Source organism: Vitis vinifera, chromosome 10 (assembly GCF_030704535.1).
Source record: "Vitis vinifera cultivar Pinot Noir 40024 chromosome 10, ASM3070453v1".
Taxonomy (NCBI): Eukaryota; Viridiplantae; Streptophyta; class Magnoliopsida; order Vitales; family Vitaceae; genus Vitis; species Vitis vinifera.
The window spans coordinates 7,718,769-7,742,332 of record NC_081814.1 but is presented as its reverse complement, the minus strand read 5'-3'; the positions used below and the strand labels follow the sequence as shown (position 1 = coordinate 7,742,332).

Sequence of the window (23,564 nt, the reverse complement as noted above, 5' to 3'; positions counted from 1 at the left end):
GAATCTTTAAAATGGAAAATCTACAAGTACTTAGTACTTAGTCCCCACCATCTTCAAGATTTTCTAGAGTGATCTTTCAATCGATTGTTCTTTTGAATATTGATGGCCTATATTAATGGACTTCTTCTTCATTGTGGTTGTGGATGAACTTTGATTAACAATACCTTTGAAAAATGACCTTTTTGTTTAGAATGAAGAGAATTTGGGAGTATATAGGAATCATTAGAAACTTTTAAATTCCACTTCAACATGATAATTTATCGGTGGTTAGAGAAAATTTTATATCAAGAAGTGACACTTATTTATTTTAAAAACTATTTCAAATAAGAAATGAAGAAAGGTAAGAAACAAGGTAAGGAATAATTTTGATATGCAATACAAATATGAAAAAAGGAAAATAATATATATGAAACTATAAGGATACTGGATCGGTATTAATATTTACGACTTGAAGTAATGAAACCTTAAACTTTGAATGGTTGAAAATTAAAAATAGAATACAAATTTCTAATCCTTAAAAATCTTGTTTGGATGGTTGGAGGAGAAGGGTTTCCTTTAAATTAAACTTATTTTGATTGGATGAATTTTAAAGAGAAATAAAACAAATAAAAAATCCTTAGATTATGTAGGGTTTTTGGAAAGTTTGAGAAATAACATGAGAGAAACAAAATAGAGAAAATTAATAAAAGGAAAGAAAAAATGAAAAAAAAATAAAGAATAAATTTAAAATTAATAAATTATTTTTATATCCTATTTAAAAATCATTTTACTTATTTAATTTTTTATATAGACAATTCTTAAATTAAGATTATCATTTTGAGGTGTTCCGAATTTGTTATATATATATTCAATCAATAAGAAAGTTATTAACTTATAATATTATTATATTACAATTAGATTTGCTCACAAGTTAGAAGAAACGTTCCTTCTTGTCTTGAAAAATTAAAATTTTGTACAATCATCGGTTCCAAATCGTATAAATATTATTCGCTTTGAGTCTAAAAAATGACCTTTATATATATATATATAAATATATATATATATATATATATATATATATATATTGTGTTATGAGATTATGAGATTAAATAGATAAACATTTTTTATAAACTAATTTCAAATAGGATGGCAACTTATTTATCATAAAACTTTCATGGTATGTATTAGAATTATGCATGTCATGCAACTCTGATGTAGACCACATAATATATTGAGTGATGGATTTGGTGCTTTTGGTTCCAAAATATAACTTATCCTTAAGATCCACAACAAATCGTAAGAAAGAGGACTAAATAGTACGACGAAGGAGACTCATCATGATGAATCCACATTATGTACACTATGTTTGAAACTGCTTGGCTATTTGACAGCATTGTAGGTGGTGGACAAGGAAGAGACCCAAGGGAAACATGGAATTGAGATCTGAGCACCCCATCGTGGGTTGTTGGTGGGGGTGGGTTTCGAGGGCAGTTGGGACGCGGCGTTAGTAGATATGAGGTAGGTGCTGGTTATGGAAAATGGAAGATCCAATCAACCATACCTCCATTGGAAACTTTTGTACAAATGTTGCAAAATTTGCAATATAAGGAAACGATACATACTCTGATAATGCAACAGAAAGAGATGTGGGGGATGAATTGAAATGGGTGCTTTAATTATTTGGTTCCTTTATATCTAGTAGATAGATATGTATCAAAGCACATACACGGCGAGATTCAAGGCATGGATATAGGTTGAAAAACTGTATCAAGGAGCAGATCAGATGCGGCCATTCTTCACCTCACTGTAACGCTCTGGAGTTGACTCAATGTTTCAATTTCTTTCACAACATCATATGAGGATTGACTCACAAATTGGGGGATCTCTTTGTCAACTTTTATTTTTATTCTTTTCAGAATTTTACGCTTATTTCAAAATTATTCTTTAAAAATAATTTTGAGAAGATATTTTATTTTATTTTATTTATTTATTTTAATAAAAAAAGCTATTGTTTTCTATCTCGTACTGCCATTCTTTGTCGCTTAAGGTACAATAGTCCCTCGTTTGAAATTTTGTGGGAAGAAGGAGTCTGGCCCTTCCATCGTGTCTTTCTTTGGTCCAATCCTAACTTTGTCACGGTTGTGGGAAGAACAGAGAAGGGCTCCCTGCTTAGCCCCTTTTTCAAATCATGAGCCCGCGCGCTGCCCCTCACTCGAATTATTTTACCTTGAATGCCTTTTAAGGGCGAAATAAAAGACTTGCACTCGATCCACTATTTATTAGTTTTTCCTATCGGCATCTTGGGGATGTGGAGGTCAACGCTTTGGCATCAGATGACACTCTGCCTCTCTGGTTGAGTGCTCCAAATGTCCAATTTTATTTGATTTTATAAATATGATCAATTATTTGAGATTATGATTATATAATAATTTTATTACGCAAATTATGCCACTATGCAAGAAAATCTTCAATTTTTGTAGAAGCGAATAAAGACAAAATAGTGAGGAATAAGAAAATAAGGAAAAAAAAAAGAGGGGGGTAGGGTGGGGGAGGGCGACAAGGCGGGTTAGCAGAAAAATCCAACCCAAACTGTTTTAACCCTATCCATAAAAAGCGAGGAGTCTCACATGAGACACTCCACTCGCCGCTCGCCACTCTCCCAACATTCACGCGTTCCTCTGCAGTGCCCGCATACGGTTCTGCAAAGACAGAGTTTGCAAACCGGAGCCTCTTCTTGCGTCAAACGGAACAGCATATGTTCTAATTTCTAAATACTAAGTCACCAATAACAACGCCATCAACATGACTCCTAAAATTGGAAATTAAACAGTCAGTCCGTAATGGTCCAAGCCCAAGCCTCTCCAAGCCGAGCCGAGTGGGCTCCCCAATTCCCGACGCAAGTTAACCATGCCAACGTAACCTCCACGCGCTTTCGCCCCCGGCGACCTCACCGTACCTTCCTACACATGCGGCTCACGCGTCTGTCAACAGCCGGCGCATCATCGCCGCTCATGTTCTCCCTCACACCGACGCAACTTCTTCTCCTTGTTCCGTATTTGCCCCTAAAACCCATCCCTATCTACCACAAACCCAAACCCACAACCACATCTCTACATCTATCTCTGTTTCACCGACCCACCTCCATCAACGACGATGGGTGACCTCACCGATTCTCTCCCCCCCTCCACCGCCCCTCAGCGTTCAGCCCCCTTTCGCGAGGATTGCTGGAGCGAGGACGCCACTTCCACTCTTGTCGACGCCTGGGGCCGCCGTTACATAGAACTCAATCGCGGTAACCTCCGTCAGAAGGACTGGCAGGAGGTGGCTGATGCCGTTAACGCACGTCATGGCCATGTGAAGAAGGCTCGCCGGACGGATGTTCAATGCAAGAACCGTATCGACACCATTAAGAAAAAGTACAAGATCGAGAAAGCTAGGGTTACCACTTCCAATGGAGCCCTAACCAGTTCCTGGCCTTTCTTTTCCCGCTTGGATGCCCTAATCGGACCCACCTTGTCCGCAAAGAAGCCTTCCTCGGCTTCTCCGCCATTAGCCCTTCCTTTGCCCTACTGGAAGACGCCTTCTCCGGCAGCCCCATCGGCGTCCGTTGGGGCTCTGCCGCAGAAACGCCCGATGCCGGCTGTTGATGATTCGTATTTTCGCCGCAACTATTCGGCCGTTGCAGCGGCGGCAGCGGCAGAGGCAGTGGACGAGGACGAGGACGAGGAAGAGGAGGAAGAAGAGTCGAGGTGGAGCGCTGAGCGCAGCGGGGACGTAGATGGGATGAGGCAGTTGGCGCGGGCAATAGAGAGGTTTGGGGAAATATATGAGAAAGTGGAGGCAGAGAAGCAGAAGCAGATGTTTGAATTGGAGAAGCAGCGAATGCAGTTTGCGAAGGATGTGGAGTTTCAGAGGATGAAGATGTTCATGGACACCCAGGTTCAGCTTGAGAAGATCAAGCGAGCCAAGAGGTCGGGTTTGAATGGTGAGAGAATTCGATGATCATTTTGCATTTTCTTCCTGTATTGATTTGTGTATGAGATTGAATTGGTTGTTAACGTAATTGATTTGAGACCTGGGGAAGTATGGTTGCCTAGAGTCATTGAGCTAAAGCTGTTGTTCAATCTTATACATAATCTGCATCTTTTATTTTATTTTTATTTATTTTTTACTCTAAGAATTATCAACTTTTTTATTATTAATTGTTTGAATCCAACAAGTACTTTTCTTTTAGGCTGAAATTGTTTATTAATTTTCACTAGATAGATTCTTCCATTTTACATAATTTTGTAAGTTGAAAAGTTTTGGGGGTGTGGGGCTGCCAAATTGCAGTTTGTTAGTTGCTCCAAAACTGTTAGTTGGTAAAGATATTTCCTCTTGCATTGTTTCGCCCTTCAAATAATCATTGCTGTGGCAGGATGTTAAATTTTCTATTCAGATCATCCAAGTGAATTAGAAGCTGTTCATGGTTTAGCAAGATGGCATCATTGCGTAACCTTTTGAGATGATGCTATTCAGTACATTTATGCTATCCCCAGTCTGATCTTATGTTTAGTTATTTGATGGGGTTTTGGGCAGTGTTGATTATGAAGTTTTAACCCCACCATCCCCAAAGTTTTTTAAGTAAAGAATTTAGTGTGACCATGAGGTACGTCTTTAAGGCATTCAGTTTGAGAATCATTTGATAAATGGCTGGGAGTTTTGTCTGTGGTTGTTCAATTGCTATCAACTTCTGGTGGTTTCACAAGACGCTGTTCAATCACTTCACAGGGTTTGGCTTGCCATGATATTTATTCAGAAGTAACTTACGGAATTTAATTCACCCATCAGAAGAAAAAATGTTTGCTTTATCAAGGAGATGTATTTGAAAGGGTTCAATAATTAGTCTTGTCAGTGTGGAGGTGTAAATTGATCAGGGAATATTTTGAGGATGACTTTGCACTGTTTTCTTGCAAGGATTCTTCTCACTTAATGGAGATGGAGTTCGAAGGACTTCAAGGTTATCTATTGAATGCTTAGGTTGATCCGAGGATGAGCATTTGAGGAAAGTTCTTGTTAGACTTGCAATTCATGGAAATAGTTTTTTTTTTCCTCTCCGTGTTTTAGTCCCAGAGGCAGTTTTGCTGCAGTTTTCTATTTAATTTGGCATTTATCTAGATGCTTAATGGAGTTCATCAAGATCTGGTTTGCATTCTTTGGTGTTGAAGACCAGGCATATAGGAGGCTGGTTCCATTGCCTGTATTTGGTGCTTATCACTAATGTAAAAGTTTTGCTAATCTGTTGGTCCTCTATCCAGATTCTGAAGCTGTGAACAACTTCAGTCTTCTCTACAATTCTGGAGGCCTTACTCCTTGGTGGCTTCATAAGCTGTGAATAAAGGCATGTAATATGGTACTAGTAACTCATGATCGATTCAGCTTGGTGTTAGGCTCAAGAAAGCTGCCTAAGAATTGTAATCTTGCCGTTTCTGATATAGTTTGGGTTGCTGCATGTTCAATTTTCTCTATCCTTCTTTATACATATCTTTCCATTTCCATATGCTGGCAGAGGTTGACAAACTTAATAAGCCCTACAGTGGGTTCATAAGCTTAATTTTTTGTTTGTTAGATAAAATTTGGATGATATTTGCCCAATTTCAGGGGAGATTGGAGACATGATTACTGCAGTTTTTTTTTTTTTTGTTTCAAATCCCTTTTCATCAAGTGAATTAGAATTATACCTCTAGAATATATGGTTGTTATCTGTTCTAGAAGCGATTAAAACTATTATAAATAGAACTAAATAGATGGACCACTGAATGTGGTTGTGAGCACTGTCATTTTTTTTTTGGCTACATTTACAGTTGGCTTGCATTGCTGAAAACCAGTTTGCCTTCAGAATTGATGTTTTAGAACAGATTTGTTGTTCCTTTTTACAGACATTTATAGCTAGCCCTGTGGAAGAAAAGCTTGCGAATATCAACTGGATTTTCATATTTATCCCTACAAAGTACATAGAGGTGCTGCTGAGTTTGTGAGATGGGAAATATGGTAACAGTGATAGTGCTCACATCAGCAAATCAGCGGCGGACAAGGTTGTTAGTATTCTACTGAATCATATACATTCCTTTGTTCTTGCCTTTACTCTTTTTTTTTTTTCCTTTTTACTTGTTATTTATAATGAGCAGTTCCCTTTGTTAACTCGTTGCCATACTCAGAGTGATGCCTGAGGTTGGTCTAATTGTCCTTGATTTTTAATGTTAATACCCTCTTAATTTGGAACTTGGTTTTCTAGTTCGACTTTTCTTGCCATATTCAAGGTTAGATTTGCTCAGAAGATTTTAGTTTTTGAACACCACTAGGGTTCGGTGTTGGAACCTAATACACAATATCATTCATTTCCTATTGATGATGAAGATGCTACTTATAAATCCCAAATTTTAAATTTTGTATATGCATGTCACTGATTCCACATTAAGCATCTCATTGTAACTGATTTCTTTGCAGATCAGAAATTGAAAGAATCTTTTCTCAAGTCCCCTCTTGACCTGGTCCAGGGTTCCTTTGGGGCTTGTGAAATTTCTCTTTGGATTTTGTTGATGGCTTGGGCTTGGATTAGGGGTAGCCTTAGCATTTTCTCTTTTCTCTTTTTCTTCTTCTCACTTTCGGGTGCTATCTATATACTACTTGTGTATTTGGGTAAGTGCCTCATTTGGAAAGGTGGTGTTATCTATACTTGTCGTGTTCATGGGTTGTGCCTCATTTGGGAAGGTTTTGCTGTCTATATATTTCTTGTGTACATGGATTGTGCCTCATTTGGGAGGGGGTTGTTTAGTCTATTTTATTGTTTATCCTAATTTTTTTTTTAAAAAGAAAAAGGGCAATCTTCATTGTTATGACACAAATTTTATAAAATTTATTGCTGTTGTCCTTGAATGTTCCGGTCATTAATATCCCAACTCAGACATTACCCAGGAAGACTATGGTGTTTTGAACCGTTTTTTCTCCTTGTACATGGGGGTGTCTGCCTGTCAAAAAAAAAAAAAGGAAAAAAGATAGGCGTGTCAAGAAGTGTTGTGCAATAGAAGCATTGGGTTTGAATTTTTGACCCTCGTTGGCTTGTATTGGTGGATTTTAATATCTTTTCCTCTATGGTGGGCCCACTGCAGAAACAAAGAAATCTGGTTTTTAGTTTTTGGGTTTATTTTCTCGTGTGCTTTGATTTAAAGATAGGGGGCCTTTTGTTCAGATGTCTTTGTTTAAGGATATCAGGATTGTCGTTTCTCTCCTCCTCCTCCTCCTCCGGTACAGTACTTCCTGTTTCACCTATAAAAAAGAATCCTCGTTAGATCTATAATGACAGAATTCTTGTTTTTCTGTCTCGTCTCCCAGATGCCATGACCAGGTTCAGCAGATGAACAATCAAATGGTCCTTTCCTTTCCAATTCAGTGGGCTTGTGAGTTAATATGGGTTGCTGTAGTTGTCTAGATCATTACAGTCCCAGTAGATGGTGGGTCATTTTTCTTTTCGTATTTAAAATTTGTTAGAAGAGAAATTGGAAGTTATCAAAAGATTAAATCAAAATACAATCCTTATCCATGCACACCCACTTCATTCTTAAGAAATGTGGCTGCTCGTGTTATTTTGGGTTGGGCCATTTTTTTTTTGCTCAACCTTATATCTCTATACATTGTCGTCTCTATTTTTTCTTGGAAAAGTTGGTGCATTCGAAATGATAACATCATTTCAGCAATACCTAATTGCTCTCCTATTTTTCAGATTCCTAAATTACTCTTCCCCACTCCCCCCCTTTTTTTTCCTACTTTTAAATCCCAAATTTAACCGGTAAGCCATAGTAACAGAGCATCCATTTTTTTTTCCTTTGAAGAAATAATCATGGCCAGATAAACCATCTCATGCCGCTCCGTGGAGCTGCAGAACCTTTTCCCTCATAATTTTCTCGGGAAACAGCCATATCCGGCTGAGCTAACCATTAGCCATCCTTGTTTAAGTATGAATTGTAAATTAAGGGTTTAGTTACAACGTGGATGCGTTGCTACCAAGACTAATTTAAAGTTCTCTTAGGCGTTTATTTGGCATCACCAAAACCTGTAGTGAGCATAGCCACGGCTCACGTCATCTTCCTTAAAAAAGCCTTTTTGTTTCGAACTTTTACTTCATAATTTAAAACTAAAAATAAATTTAAAAATCATGTTTAATTTTTTTTTAAAAATTTATTATAGAAAAATAAAATAAATGGAATCCAAAAGTCTTTAATTTTCAAATTTTTTAAAACAAACTTTGAAGTAAAAATGGTTCATTATTTTCTTTCAATATCAAATCAATAATATCAATGTCTTATTTGTGAAGATTAAAATCTATCTAAATTTACCTTTTACTTTGAAGTAAAAATTATTTGTTGTTAAAAATTTGTCTAAATTCACCAAAAGGTAATAGGAAAATTATTAACATTTTTTATATTACTTGTATAATTATGAAGTATATTTTTACTTTTCATTTTTAAGAATTAAAAGGAGAATTAGAATGGTCCAACACGTTTAATATTTACAAAAAAAGAGCATAAATTAATGTTTTTTTTTACCACTAAAAATATTAAAATGTAAAATTCATTACGTTTTAAAAAAATGTTCTTTGTCATAATGAGGATTAATTATAAGTCCAATGTCAGTGGCTGATCTTTCATAATATTATTTTCTAGACACGAAATTATTAATCCATTGTATTTTGGTTTCATGTATTTAATCATAAGTAAAGATTTACATTTTATCATACAATCCAACAGCCCACATCATGTGTTGTGTATGGTGCCAATCAGTGACATAGCAAAATTACCTTCTGCTAAATAAAATTTTTGTCAAAATCAAGTCTTGGCAACAAGTGAGGTTAGTGCTTTTAGCCTTCAAGGATAGTGGGGAAGCTGGTTCTGTAAATTCTCCTAAGAAGATCATCAAGATTATTGGACTCCAGTGTCCATAATTTCTTGTAAGCTGGTTCAGACTTTAATAAGAGTGGCTCAGTGAGGCTGTTTGCTTGTCAAGGAGGAAGAGGACTAGGGCCGAAGAAGTTTGAAGTCTTGAATTATTCTCCAGCGCTATATGGGTAATTAGATTGGTTCATGTTAAATACCACTAAAAAAATGGAACCGTTCGGAGTGTGTATATATATATATATATAACCTGCTTGACTATAGTGCACAGATGAAATTAATGGATAAAACCTACAACTGTCTATTGAGAGAGTCTCTTCCAGATCAAAGATCAAGGATAAAAATGTCGTGATATATCAGCGATATATTGCCGATATATCACGTATTGGAAGGTTTCGACATGATAAATCATGGTGATATATCGGAGATGAGAAATTTTAGTTAATATCACCAAAAAATCGTCGATATATTAGTGATATATCGATTGGAGGTGATAAATTGCCGATTTTTTCATTAATCGATATTTCTCCAATTTATCGATGATTTTTCAACGAAATTTTTGTAAAAAAAAACGTCCTCTCTCTGCCCAGCCAACAATCCCCTGCCATAACGACACCCTTAGGGATGCATACCCTAACATTATAGTTCATTCACTTAAGCGCCTACGACAAACACAATGGGAGTTGATGAAAACGACCAACCTTCCGATCTACCAACATATATATTAAAAGTTAACACAAAAGAATATTTTTGAAAATAAATTAATTAATAGATTAATTAAATATTAAAAAATTATACATATATTATCGATTATTTTATGCCAATTAATATAATTAAATTAAGTGGATAATAAATTTAATATTAAATATATTTTAAAATTAGATATATTATAATATTATTATGAAATAATATTTGATATAATTTAATAATAAACGTATACTTATAAAATACATATTTTTTATTGATGCATATAATATTATTATCAAATATAATAAATCATATTATACATATATTAAATTCTTTAATAAAATAACTTTAAAATGTTTGTTATACTTCTAATTATATTTTTATGAGGGTTTTTTTTTTACATTTTCATAAATTTTGATTAATTTTAGGTTAAAGATTTTTTTTTTTTTAAATATCCGTCAATATATCTCCGATATATCTCTAAAATTGAAATATCGATATATCTATAATTATCGATATTTTCATCCTTATTCTAGATGAAGGTAGGAAAGAAAAAGAGAAAAAAAAAAAAAAGACTCAGATCATATGACAACTTATTCATTCTAGAGCAGCGTTTTCTACTGAAGATGCTTGCCTATAGTGTCATATATTCTAAGAAGGTGTAGGTCTGTGCATGGTTAAACTACATGTAATTAAGATTAGATTACAGGATGAAGAAAAGATATATGATGGAGCACTGTACTGTAGAGGCAGTATTAATTACCATCAAGGAGACCAGGAGAGGTCACCATATGCCATGCGTTCTAGGATGTTTCACCAATGGGTTGAACCCTCATACCACCATTGAGGATTTTTCTTCGTAGTATAGAAGGTGGTGGACGATTATGAGGCTAGCTAATAGGGTTTTCTAGATTTCTCTGGAATATTTGTCACAGATGAGCCTAGAGTTCCATTAATGCTGGCTTACTACTCCCAGTAATGGTGGGTTCAGGAGGAGCTATTTGAGGCAAGCCAAATATCAGCCTCACCGTTCAGAAAACTGGCCTGCTACATGTCTTCAAGCAGTGAAGAATTTTCAAGGGCTCCTCATCCTAATTATTAGCATAGCAGAAGAGAAACACATACATATGGAAACTTGAAAGATCCATACAACAACGAATGATACTTGGTCATCTCAATAATTAAAATAAATATTTGACGCAATAATTAAAATAGCTTCTCAAAGATAACCTGCAAAGACAAATCTTCCCGGAAGAAATATTAGAATTCAGTTCATGAAACATGCTTCATAAGTATATCATAGAACTTTTATATAACCCCAAGATTTGACTGATAATGTAACAACCTGTTTCTAACTATATAGATATTATTAATTGTGAGCCTAAAGAACCCCCCATGACTTTAAAATGTGTTTACAAAGTTAAGAGAAATTCATACATATATAATATTGATGTGGAATATCACAATCATCTTCGTGTAAATACAATATTCTCATTGTGTTGTATTCTATAAGATTATGAGAATAAACAGACATACATCTTTTATGGGATCAAACAAACCCTTACACCGAAGTCTAACAAGCCCTTACACAAGGGGATTGGAAATTAACTTTGATACCATTTATAACAACCCACTCCTAACAATCTATATATTATCCACTATTAGCCTAATAACCCTTATAATTTTAAAACGTATCTATAAGAATATATATGTATATATATAGTCTCTGAAACTTTTTTCCTTTTTCGACATGCGACATCACATATAATATGAGAATCATGTGGATCAAAAATTTTGTTTCTTTGTTAATTCAAACTATATTTACTATTAACAGAAGAAGAAGAAGAAGAGATATTTAATTTCTTTAATTTTATCTACATAATATATAGATATTATCAACTGTTCCTTATTCATTTTACTTCTGTACAAACACAGATCCCATACAATGTCCACCACGTTGAGATCCAAGTACCATCTAGATAACAAAGTTTGGCTAATAATTGAAAGTACTGCATGCCTGCTAGAAGTTCGACTAAGTGGGTTCAATGCAAATACCCAGTATGGGAAGAGAAAGCCTACCCTTTGTGCATTAAAGAAGTAATACATCTGAGATATATCGCTCCTGTTCTTTAAAAAAGTTTAGAATGTGATGACTTACAAGCTGGTAATTAATTGCAATCAAAATGTGGAATAGGCAGACCATCTTGCCACAATATATAGCTTAGAACTAGATGTTTATCTTATAACTATTTGTAAAGAGAGAGCCACATTCTGAGACAGATTCAGACTTCCGGTGTTGCATGATCCTGCAATAAACAATTTACGAATACAAATGTTAACTATTGTAGTTTTTACTTCAAGTAGAAAAGGAAATTGTGCTAAAGATGAGAAAATGACATAAAATTAAGAATGTTTGCAGTACCACCACCATCAAATGCAGTTTTCTCGAGAAAATATTTCAACTCTGTTAGGGCATCTAGATTCATGGCTCGATAACAATTTTATGTAAGGCATCAGAATTAATGTAATAGCAACATGTGACATGAAATATTGTAGCACGTATAAAATATCCAAAGATCGAACGGGTATTATGGTTCAAGAAATGGTTTGTCCCCCACTTCATCAACACCATTCTTGCTACTAGACATACTAGATCTAATGCAGCCAATGGCACAACCTACCTAAGTGCATAGAGCAGTCTATAATCAAAGGAAAATTAAGGTGGTTCAATAGTACTGCGCCATTGTTTTTGTGATGGCTTCAATCTCTTTCCGTTTCCTTTTGTGCTCCTTTACTATTTTTCAACAAAGGAAAACACATATCAATCAGCATGCTAGTACACTATGTTTTTCTTTTCTTTTCATGCTATAGTAGGACCTAATGGCCTACTATGTTTTTTTTTTCTTTCTTTCTCATGATATAGTAGGACCTAATGGCCAAATTCTCTAGCTCATCTCTCCAGTGTTTGGCTTGTTAAAACAGGAGCATAAATTTTGAGATGAGTTAAAACTTGGGCCCCTTATTTAATCTACCATTGCTTTTTGGATCATTGAGTCTCTCAGTTGGGGTAAAAGGTCATTCTCATTTGTGCATCCAAGCAACACATTTTGTAAAGCAGTAGTAATTTCAAAGTTTGCAACACAAAAGAATGCAGAAGTAAATGATCACCATTTGGAATATGAATGGAAGTTGCTAGTACAATCTGTATTCTTCATAATCCATCAACTAATTGAAATTGTTTCTAAATTTTGATGTCTGAAATTAGATTCACAAGATCAGCCCTAGAAAAGTAATAATCTGGGAAAGAAAGATGTGGATCATGTACTAGCTAGCTAGTGGTAATAAAACTAGACACGCATACAGAAAATAACGTAAATTATCGAATGGGACTTCCTCAGAAAACTGGGTCATCCTATCAGGAACAGATGGTTGATGGGTTGGGTTATGCATCGTGTCCTACCCCAGCCTGTACTAATTATTTTTGTTCCTCCTCAATGATTCATTTTAGTTCTTTCCTTCTAATGGAATTAGACAAGGCGATGCTCTATACTCATATAATACTTGTACGGTTATCGCAAACATTAGCCCACTTGATATACAATAATATTAAACCCACGTACGAAAAAGGGGGTATATGACAAATAATACCACTAAAAAAGGGCAAGAGGGAGAGAGAATAATGCAGGATTCAAAGACATGTCCCATATCCCATTTTTCCTTTCCGTCAGTCTTTCACCCTAATCCCAAATCCTAAAACTATTATGCGGTTTTTCCTTAGAAAACATTACCTTCACTTCTATATTATCAAACCTATTATATTTACAATCCATGACATTTTAGCAAAATTAAGAATATTTATAAAAATATTACTTGCATTTTTTTTTATATAAAAAAATTAATGACATATACTATATAAGAAACATACTATCAAAATTTTAAAAGAAAAAAAAAGTTTATTATTTGTTTATCCGGGCTTTCAAAAATTAGTTTTTGAAAATTAAAAATAATTTGATGTTATAATCATGAATAAAATTTTGTTTGAAAACTTAATCTTAAAAAATGATTTTTTTAAACTTATTTTTCATAAACACAACATGCATTAATTCATAATGTAATGCAATCTATACCATGTTTTTAATTATTGTTTAGAATACTCTACAAAAAAATGCTTAATAATATCTCAAATATATTTTTAAAAATCATTTTTTTTTAAACAAATTATTAAAAAACTGTTTTTATTTATAAAAATAATTACCTAATAAACCCTAAATTGTTTTAGGGAATAATAAAGACACTTTTAGTAACCAATATTTGAAACTCAAATTCAATCAAGTTAATCTTATATCTTTCCCATGTACCCGTGATTCTCATACACATACATTTTTAATGCACATGTGCACATGATTGTGCCTCCAATGCACTATTAATAAGCAAATTATGACACATAGAATCACATGAAAAAACAAGGTGCAAATACTAAGTATTAGTTGAACATCTCACTTTTATGATCAAGTAAATAAAAAACATGATTATACTTATCTTAGATCCATCAAATATATGTTTCATATACCACATGCTTACAAGAGATCAAACAACTTTGTCTTTCTTTGTAATTTCTTTTGGAACTTTTGATTAATTTAATTATGTACTTTGTTTTTTGTAATGTCTTTTCCCCTTTGCTCCATTCAATTCATGATATGTCATAGCATCATAATATCAAGTAGCAATTTTTATGCTCATGCTCAATTGTATGATTGGTTTTAGGCGTTTGTTACTTCTTAGGACTACATGCCATCCAAAGAGCCAAAGCATCATATAGGCACGGAGTAATAACGTATATCATAAATACATAATTTGTATATTAGTAAAACTAAAAATAATGATATATAATTAAAAATAACCAAAAAAAAAAATCTACTTCTAAATTAAAATGAAATGTTATACCATGTATATCTATATCTATGTATTGGCTGGTTATCCCAAGCTTAGACATTAATTTATCCATTTTCTTGGTTCGAACATTAAGTTGACCATTCATGACTAAGCCAAACTATAAACACAATTAGACATAGAATTGGACTAAAAAAAAGACTAGGTTAGCAATTTGACCACATTGATCCATCCTATTTTAAAAATATAAGTTCCTGAAGACATTCAACCACACTCTCTTATACATAGTTTAAAATTTATCAAATCAAAAGGATCCTTGAAATGATTTCAAGGACATGCAGTTCAAATCACAATTTGGAGTGACTTTTTAGAGCTATCAAGGGAAAGGAAAGAGTAAAGCACAAATGGATTGAAGAATAAGGAGTAATAAACAAGTATGTTTACGGGAGGATTAAACATTTTGATAGGTAAATCTCTTATACTCATTCTAGCGATATATTAGTAAATTTTTGTATCCTATGGCTTGTCCTTTTTCACTTCCTATGATGCTTTTCATGTTATATTAGTGTTTCATTCTTTTGTCCTAATGACTTGAATTAATGAATATGGAAATTGGTTAAGCATATACAACAGTTGATTAAATTTGATCATTGTTGAGATTGTTGCATTGAATTTGGATTCTTCATTGTTGAGGAATCATTAATCTCTATTATTGATTAAATTAGATATTTCATCAAGAAGGTAGACATACAATGTTGAATGATTGATAATCTTTTGTCATTGGGCAAATTAGTCAATTACCTAAATCAATAAATGCCTATTTCCCCCTCCCTCCCCTAAGTATTCTCAAAAGAAGCCATTTTCACTAAGTTTTGTAAATTTGATTCTTTCAAGTTTTTTATTTTGTAATTATTATTCTACCACCCTCCCCCCTCCCCAAGGGCCGATCTTGAATAGAAATTACCAAAAACAGAAAAGAATGAGAAAAAATAATAATAAATAGATATATATATATATCCATGCTAATGTATAATTGTTTTCTTTCACCTTTTTGGTATTCCTAATTAAATTAAGATTATGTTTTCTTAAATTCTAATAATTTATTTAATCGATCTTTTTATGTTGTTATTTTCTTAGAATTCAAAATCTTACACAGACAAATTAAACAATTCATTATATGATAGAAAATGACAAAAAACAAAAGAAGCAATTTCATGTGCCAATGAAGTTGTTCAATCTCCCTAACAAAAATAACTTTAAAAGTGGAATTACTTTAGAATTTAACTTATTTTGGGAAAAAATATATAAAAATATATGTATATATACATGTACACATGTATTGAAAAATGATAGAAAGTAAAAGTGATAATATTTTTCCCCTATGATTATTTATTTTTCCTCATCATAGCTTCCTTTGACATCTCATCTTTTTTACTTTTGTGTGTGAGAAAATTTGCTTATGTTAAAGGTCTTTTTTTGGTTATTCACATATGGCATTAGAGCATGTCGATTAAATATGCAAACAATCAACAATAATTCAATCTAATCTCAATTTTTAAGTTTGATGCAAAAAATATTTTGAATTTTAACAAATCTAAGAGTATTAATATGTATAATGAGTTATAGACAAAGAATCTATGTTACCCAAGGAAGAAGTACATCTTCTACTAGCATAAAAGAAATTGGTATATTCTAGACAGAAAAATTTGAAGGCATGCCCTTACATCTATTAATTGATAGGATTGCCTAGTTTCTAAAAGATTGTGAACACACTACAACAAAATATTCATGAGACATCTTGTTGAATACCCACAAAGGAGTAAAGAAGGTAAAGAAAGTTTGAGCATAGGGTTTGGAAAGGGAATTTAAGCCTTTTTAGATGAAAAAAACCAAAAGATTTTTTTTTTTTTTTGTAAACATTGGCTCTTGTCAATCAAATGAAATCTAATAGGGAAAATTTTATACATTTTCAAGTTGTGAAATTAAAATATATATATATATATATTCAAGGTTTTACCACCCAATATGAGTATAAGGCCACAAAAGTTAAAGAATCAAATAATTTCAGTACCATGACATTGTAGGATTGTGAAGTCTAAATCAGTTTTATTACGCTTTGCTTTGGATATCGAGGTTGAGCTCCCTACTGAGTTCGCAAGGATTGAGCTACTCAGTTAGCATGCAAGAGTTGAAAAAGGTAGCACCCATTGGATAAATTTTTTTCTTTATATGATGAATGATGAATTTGCCTCTATTATATATTTAATCATTTTATGTTTTAGGGTTTTGTTTTTTAGAGAATATAATCGTAATTGAGAGTTATTATTATTTTATTTTATTTTTAGAATTTCACGATTGTACTTTTTTTTTTTCTGTGATTAGTAAATTGTTGAGTATTGGTACATTCTATAGATTTAGAGATCACACTGATCGTTGAACCACATTAAAAACTTGTGCTTCTCTTTATTTTTTATTCATGTGTGTGCATGATTTGGTTATCATACATTGGATGAATTAATGGTTTCTTTATAAGCTAAGCCATGACCAATGTTTAGATGAAATAATAAGGCAATGCAATGCAAACTGAATTAAATAAGAAATGTCAAAGGATCGTCCAATGGAAGAGAAGAAAATTCCAAATTAGGCCTAAAAGAAATAATAACTCTCATATTCAATGTTTTAAAAACAAAAAAAATATTGTCATTACAAGTCTAAAAATGGAGCTAGAAGATCACATACAAGAACTTTTAAAGCTAATGCTATAAAAGATAATGGTAAAAATTTAGAGACCTTATTATTAACATATAGTATTGTAGAAGAAAAAAAAAAAAAGTACATTATTTTTAGATACATGGTATAATAATCTCAATGTGTGGTAGGAAGGATATTTTCTAAGTTAGATTAAACTTTCAATTTTGAAGGATATCGGTTTAGGACAAAAGAAAGATTTCCATTAGATTAAAGTATTGATCCAAAAATTATATCTCCAATGTATCATGAGTTCCAAGTCTTAATCATAACATCTTAAGCATGAGGCATATTTTAGAGAAAAGGTATCTTATATGAGCATATGCATTGATGATTAAAAAGACAAATAGTAATAAAAATGATGGCACAAAATCACGTGTTTTCATTCAATATAATTGTGAAAATTTACCTTTTTATAGCTCTAATTCTACAATTCATGATAAAAATTGGTTGTGACACTAAATTTTTGGGGATTTAAATCCTAGAAATCTAAAGTTACTTGTTGCTAAGAGGTTGGTTCCTTGGCTCCTTTTTGTTAAAATGTGTAATCTACAAATGCACCAATTATGATTATGTCCTATATAATCATGAAGTTGTTCACAACATTAACATCAACATCAACACAAATTACTTGCACACTCTAAAGATTGTGTGATTGGTGATAACAATGACCTAATAAATGAAGAATTGATAAATTTCTTCTATTTGTAGATTGTGATCCGTTAAGTTATGAGAGAACTACTCATGGTGATTGTTGGCTTAAACTATGGCATTTGAAAAATAAAATGCATAACAATTCAAGAAGTTGATTAGTATCAAATGGTATACAACCAAATAGTTGCCTAATAGAGAAGTTGAACACTTCAAAGAAAGATTAATAGCCAAGCTTTATAAGTAAAAGCCAAGTTATACTCATGTCTCATCCGATACAAAACCATTGGAAATTTTTTTGAATGGATATTGAATAAGCTTTCTTGAATGACAAACTAGAAGAGGAGGTAATCGATTGCATATATGGAAAAAAGAGAAGAAAAAAAGTTTCATAAGCTAAAAAAGGTCTTGTGTTGATTGAAACAGATGCAAAAATCATCACACACAAATTTAGTCTTATTTCGTTAAGAATGAATTTCAAAGATGACATATTTGTGAACACACTTTATATGTCAAATCTATATTTTGAAATGACAATCTTATTGAGTGTTTATATGTAGATGATTAATTATTACTAAAGATAATTTGAAAATGTTGGAATAATTTTTTTCTTTAAAATGATTAGTTATTTTTAAATGACAACATGAGATTTATGTCTTCTTTACTTAAGATTGAAGTAATTCAAATGAAAAAGATTAATTTCTTTATATTTTAAAAGCAGTATGCAAGTGATATTCTTAAAAAAGTCAATATAGAATCATATGATTCTATTTAAACTTGAGTTGCAAAAAGAACTAAATTAGGAAAAGGTAACATGAATGAGTTAGTTAATCTTACAAGTTAAAAATAAATAAAAAATTAAAAAAAAATTAGGAGTTTATATTGTTTGACTTCTATAATAGTAAATATTATGTTGGAATTAGGCTTATAATAAAATTCATGATTCTCACTTGCAAGCAACAAAATTTATCTTGCAATGCATGAACCCTATATTTAGTTCTTGAAAAATTTGAGAGAAAAAAATTAGGGAAATAAAGAAGAAAAAAAGAAGTTGAGGAAAACAAAAAATCAATTTAAAATTAGTAAATTAATTTCATATGACTTTTTAAATTTATTTTACTTATTTTTCCTCTTTTATATAAAGATTAAATAATTTTAAAATGTATATATTTTTAACTAATTTTTGTATTTTTATGATAAACCAAATATTTAAAAAATCATTTCTCTTAATATTTTCTTGAAACTAAAAATACCATAAAGGTAAAGGTGATATTTTTTATGTATATAGTAACAATATATAGATAATGTTTGGACAGACGACGAGGAGAAGAGGAAAAGTACTTAAGTTATACATTTTATCTCGGTTTGGAAGTTTAAACAAATGATTGTTTCGATAACAATAAAAGTTGAGTATATTATATTATATATTAAAAAACAAGTGGTTGCTTTGTTAATAATAGAAGTATATTACATTTGCTAGTAGTATTGTTTAAGCAGGATGGTTGTTTAGAATGATTTTCAATTTGAAGCATACCTAAAAAGTTCGTTCTTACAAAAGAATTAACTTTTTGATAACTTGATAATCATACGGACTATGAATATGATTTTTCATGGAAAAAATAAACACATCGATTGAGTTTGTTCTTCTAAAAATTAAGTTGTAGTCATCTTTGCAAAGGAGCCAAGGTCAAAATATTACTCAAATTGAAGAAAATAATGGGCATATGATAAATATGTAGAGCTTGATTTAAAGGAAACTCAAATCAAACAATGTGAGAACCTAATTAAAAACTATATATATTTTGCACACTTTCTTTCCATTTTTTCATCAATTTTCTTTTCGTCGTATTTTCTTTCAAGGTTTCCAACATTAAAGGAGCACTAATAATCTTATTATAAGTATTCATTACGTAGCCTAGTCTTAAAATTATTCTTCATAAATCTCTCGTCGGAGTGTTTAATGTTAACATAGATGGCCAAGTCTAAAATGTAGGAAAGAATTTTATATTAAGGATGCCCTCCTCGTTAAAGAAGAAAGAATGAAGCCAAGTTCCAAGCTCTCACTGATAAAGCCATGCAGATACCAGCTGGATGGAAATAAAAAATAAAAAAAATAAAAAAATGCTAACCAAAGAGCGCATGTCAATCTTTATCAGAATCTACTGTTTTCACCTTCCAAACAAAACCTTAAAACCCCCACATAAAATCAATAGGGATTCTTGTTATGTCAAATAGCCAATGAACGTGAATAAATCACTTTGTGTTTGTGTGGTTGTATTTCCTTCCTTATTTTCTTCACTCTCAAGCAATCTGGATCATGAAACTAATTGTATCGAAGGATGTAGAGCAGTGGAACTTTTGCCCTAACGTTGTTATGAGAGGCCAATGTATAATCCGGTAAAACTTGATGGTTATAAAATGTGAAAAGAGAACCTAAAAAAGGCTTGTAAACTTAGGATTTAATCAACAAAAGTTGGATTTCGCGTTCTACAAATCTATGGTACCGAATTATATGCCAAACCCCCATCAAATTTCAACCATTGGATGGTTGAGAATCAATCTCAATCATTAAATAGATTAAAAAAAATATTACATATATACACGTCCTTTTTTTCAATGGGCCGAAAAGGGGGTATGTTTGCATGGCAACCATTTCGTACCATAGAAATTGAGATAGTGGAGGAGCATGGGTAGGAGACTTTTGACCAAAATTGGAACTGGGGCTTAAGAAGCACTTTATCAAGTGCTTATTGAAGATTTCTTTGGAAGGTTCATAATCAATTCAACTTCTTCTTTTTTGTTGTATTTTTTTTTTATATGAAGGGAGATTACGAAACAGGATACTTATAAATTCGATTGAAAAATGAATCATAATGATCTTTAAAACTAAACTTTGTAACATTTTAAAAAAAAATTGACCACTAAATGATTGATTTTAAATTATAAATATCTTTCCTAATTAAGCAATCTACTATTCTATTTATTTCCCTATAAATATGATGACAATTGTAAATATTATTGGACATGCTTAAGAGAAAAACGAATCAATGGCATTGTGGTCAATTATCTTCACAGCCCCTCTTTGGAGCTTCCAAAGTTTTTTAGCTCTTTTGTTTGCCCTCGTAACTTGTTCCCATCTGAGCTAGAATTATAGGAATACAAAAGCTTACACATTTATAAAAATAATTAAGATTATATTTTCTAAGGGAAAAGAGAAACTGGAGACAATTGCTTAGGAGATTCTGAATGCGAAGTAGGAGGCTTCTGATCTATACCTCTAACTGCAAATCCAATCCAATCCAATCCAATCCAATGCAATGCAAAATATAATTAGAAATAAGTTAACCCACTTCAATTACCACAACATCTAATGCAAACAAAAAGACAATCAAATACAACACAACCGATGACAAATATAATGCAAGCACATGAAATAACAGTACTATGTTGCCGGGAATTCTATACAAATTTAAGAGTTTTTTATGTTCCAGTGTATCCGACAAGAGCAGCAAATGAATTCACCATATAATAAAACATCTGAGCAAATGGATGTATCAGCAACAGCAAATCGAACACACATTTAGGGTTTTTGAGCACCTTGTATTTAAGATGATGCAAAGACATCTGTGTAGGTGGTTTAATTTAATAATACTGAGAAAAGAAATGTATAGAAATGAAAGAGCATGAGGAGTCATAAATGGAAATTAATTTGGGCGTGAATTTGCGTATAAATCAATATAAATCACATGCAAAGTATGATATATCACATGGCCATCCATGGGGGGCAGAAAATCGTGCAGAATCCCAAAAGGGCCAAAACAAGTGAAAAGTGAACATGTATGTGAGAAATATTAAATTAGGAAACCACATAAACAGTGTTTTTGCATGATATGAGAGAGAGACACTATTCTCCCAACAATTATCATGGTATCTAATGTTTCCAAGGGTAAAGGATCCATGTTTAAGGTAAAGTTACTTATCTGCACTTCCTAACTGAGGCCTGGTTCGCAATCTAAAACCTGGTCATGTCAATTAGGGTTTTCGAGTTGTGTGTTTAGGGTTTCCCATGAAGGAAGTGGGATACCAAAAAATAAAAAAAAAATTGAGTTTGATCATTAATTGATTCGGTCCTTGTATAAAAACCTGTCTATTAATTGACAATCTGTTAGGCCATATCTGTCATTGATCGCTTTGTTCAGGTAATCATCCATGTGATCGGATCTGTTATTCTATTATTGTCATCCATCAATTCATGAAGCTGGATTCAGCCTAGTACTCTAGAATATATATTATAAATATATAGTCACTGTATAACCCAAATTTGGATGGGAGAATTTACCATGTATGTGAAGAAGCCATAAGGTGTTTAAGCGGACTGCTTGGAAGATTTGGCCTCGTTGTTTGGCTTGATTTGATTCTTCTTCTTCTTTTTCTTCTTGTATGGAATTCCCCTAGCCTTGGACTGGCAGTCCCTCACTTCACGCAGGTAAACACGAATAGCTCCATTGCCGAAAGGGTTGGTCTCCGGAGAGCCGCCGTGCTCTTCGTACGCAGCTCTGAGACGTCCGATGAGGGCGTCAAGGCTTCCCCAAGCTTGCCTGAGAGGGCAGGTGCATGGAGCTGGGGGGTCTGGCTGTCCAAAGAAGACGCAGCCGTGCAAATGAACCTTGGTCTTTCCGAACTGATCCAGATACCTAAGGAATTCAAGTACATGGTTGCAGCTGCACTGCGCCAGTGAAACTGGGGGTCTCTGATTCTTCAAGTACTGCCCAAAAGTGTTCCAGTCTCTACGTTTCTGCGACTCGTATCGGCTCAAGGGCTGCGGCTGCTGCTGCGGTTCACCGGTGGATCGCGACGACCCTTCCGCAGAATCTCTCTTTCTGTCATTCGACATGGTTTTCTGAGAAGAATTCTTGTGTATTTTTGGCAAGAAATAGATAAGGAAAAAGGGGGGAGGAGGTGAAATAAAACTAAGAGGCAGTGCAGTGGAGAAAGATGAAGATCACATCTTGGGTCTACTGAGGAGACATGAAATGGGCCCGTTCAAGGTGCTTTTGTTCCGCTTTTTCTTCCTCTCTTTCATTTTTAATTTATTTCCTCTTTTTAATTACACTATTTAATCAACTATACTTTTAAAATGTTTCCTTTGATCAATTTTTCATACCATCATCTACAAAATCAATCATTCTCATTTTCATTCACATCATCACCCCATTTCACCAACCCAGTGAGTCAAGATCCGAGTTCCACAATGATCTTAAAATTGCCTCACACTCTCATTCCTTGTTGTCGTTAGAGTTAGGATTTATGATTGAAGCTAACTCGGGCACCCAACTCAATTATGTAAAACATCATTTACATACATTTAACATCATGTTACAAAATTGGACTCTTTAACTTACCTACAATCAATTCATTTATTTACATATTTTAATAAAAGGTTATAATATTTGACTTTAGGGAAAAACTTTGGGATCCACAAATATTAAGTCTAGAAAAATTGACTCCTATTAAAAAAAAATTACCATCATAATAAGGCAAGTTTTTAATTACTTCCAATGAAGATTTTCTAAGAAAAATTATTACCATCATCATCATCCCCACTGATAAAGTAATAATATTCAATAATACAGAATAATATCCTTGTGCTGTTGCTGATGTTTTTATGGTTGATGTCTTTGT

At 32.8% G+C, this 23,564-nt stretch overlaps 2 protein-coding genes across 8 annotated transcripts; one reads left to right on the top strand and one right to left on the bottom strand.

Annotated features, from left to right (window-relative positions):
• Nucleotides 1-2,616: 2,616 nt before the first annotated feature.
• On the top strand, nucleotides 2,617-6,842 carry LOC100260025 (trihelix transcription factor ENAP1). Of its 7 annotated transcripts, none has more exons than XR_002031053.2 (3): nucleotides 2,618-3,964; nucleotides 5,877-6,053; nucleotides 6,466-6,842. XR_002031053.2 is itself a non-coding variant. In XM_010657219.3 (2 exons), the coding sequence occupies exons 1-2, from the start codon at nucleotides 3,133-3,135 to the stop codon at nucleotides 5,351-5,353; spliced, it is 909 nt and encodes a 302-aa protein (XP_010655521.1). In that variant the 5' UTR covers nucleotides 2,617-3,132; the 3' UTR covers nucleotides 5,354-5,645. The 7 variants fall into 7 exon arrangements, 5 of the variants coding, with proteins under 5 accessions (XP_010655521.1, XP_010655524.1, XP_010655523.1 ...); XR_009466727.1 differs by having other exon boundaries at nucleotides 2,620-3,964; nucleotides 5,898-6,053; XM_010657219.3 differs by lacking the exons at nucleotides 5,877-6,053; nucleotides 6,466-6,842 and adding an exon at nucleotides 5,277-5,645 and having other exon boundaries at nucleotides 2,617-3,964.
• A 4,814-nt stretch (nucleotides 6,843-11,656) lies between these two features.
• On the bottom strand, nucleotides 11,657-23,039 carry LOC100254926 (protein LIGHT-DEPENDENT SHORT HYPOCOTYLS 10). Its single transcript, XM_010657217.3, has 2 exons — nucleotides 22,222-23,039; nucleotides 11,657-11,899 (listed from the first exon to the last, which is right to left on the bottom strand). The coding sequence occupies exon 1, from the start codon at nucleotides 22,774-22,776 to the stop codon at nucleotides 22,249-22,251; it is 528 nt and encodes a 175-aa protein (XP_010655519.1). The 5' UTR covers nucleotides 22,777-23,039; the 3' UTR covers nucleotides 11,657-11,899; nucleotides 22,222-22,248.
• Between the last annotated feature and the right edge of the window lie 525 nt (nucleotides 23,040-23,564).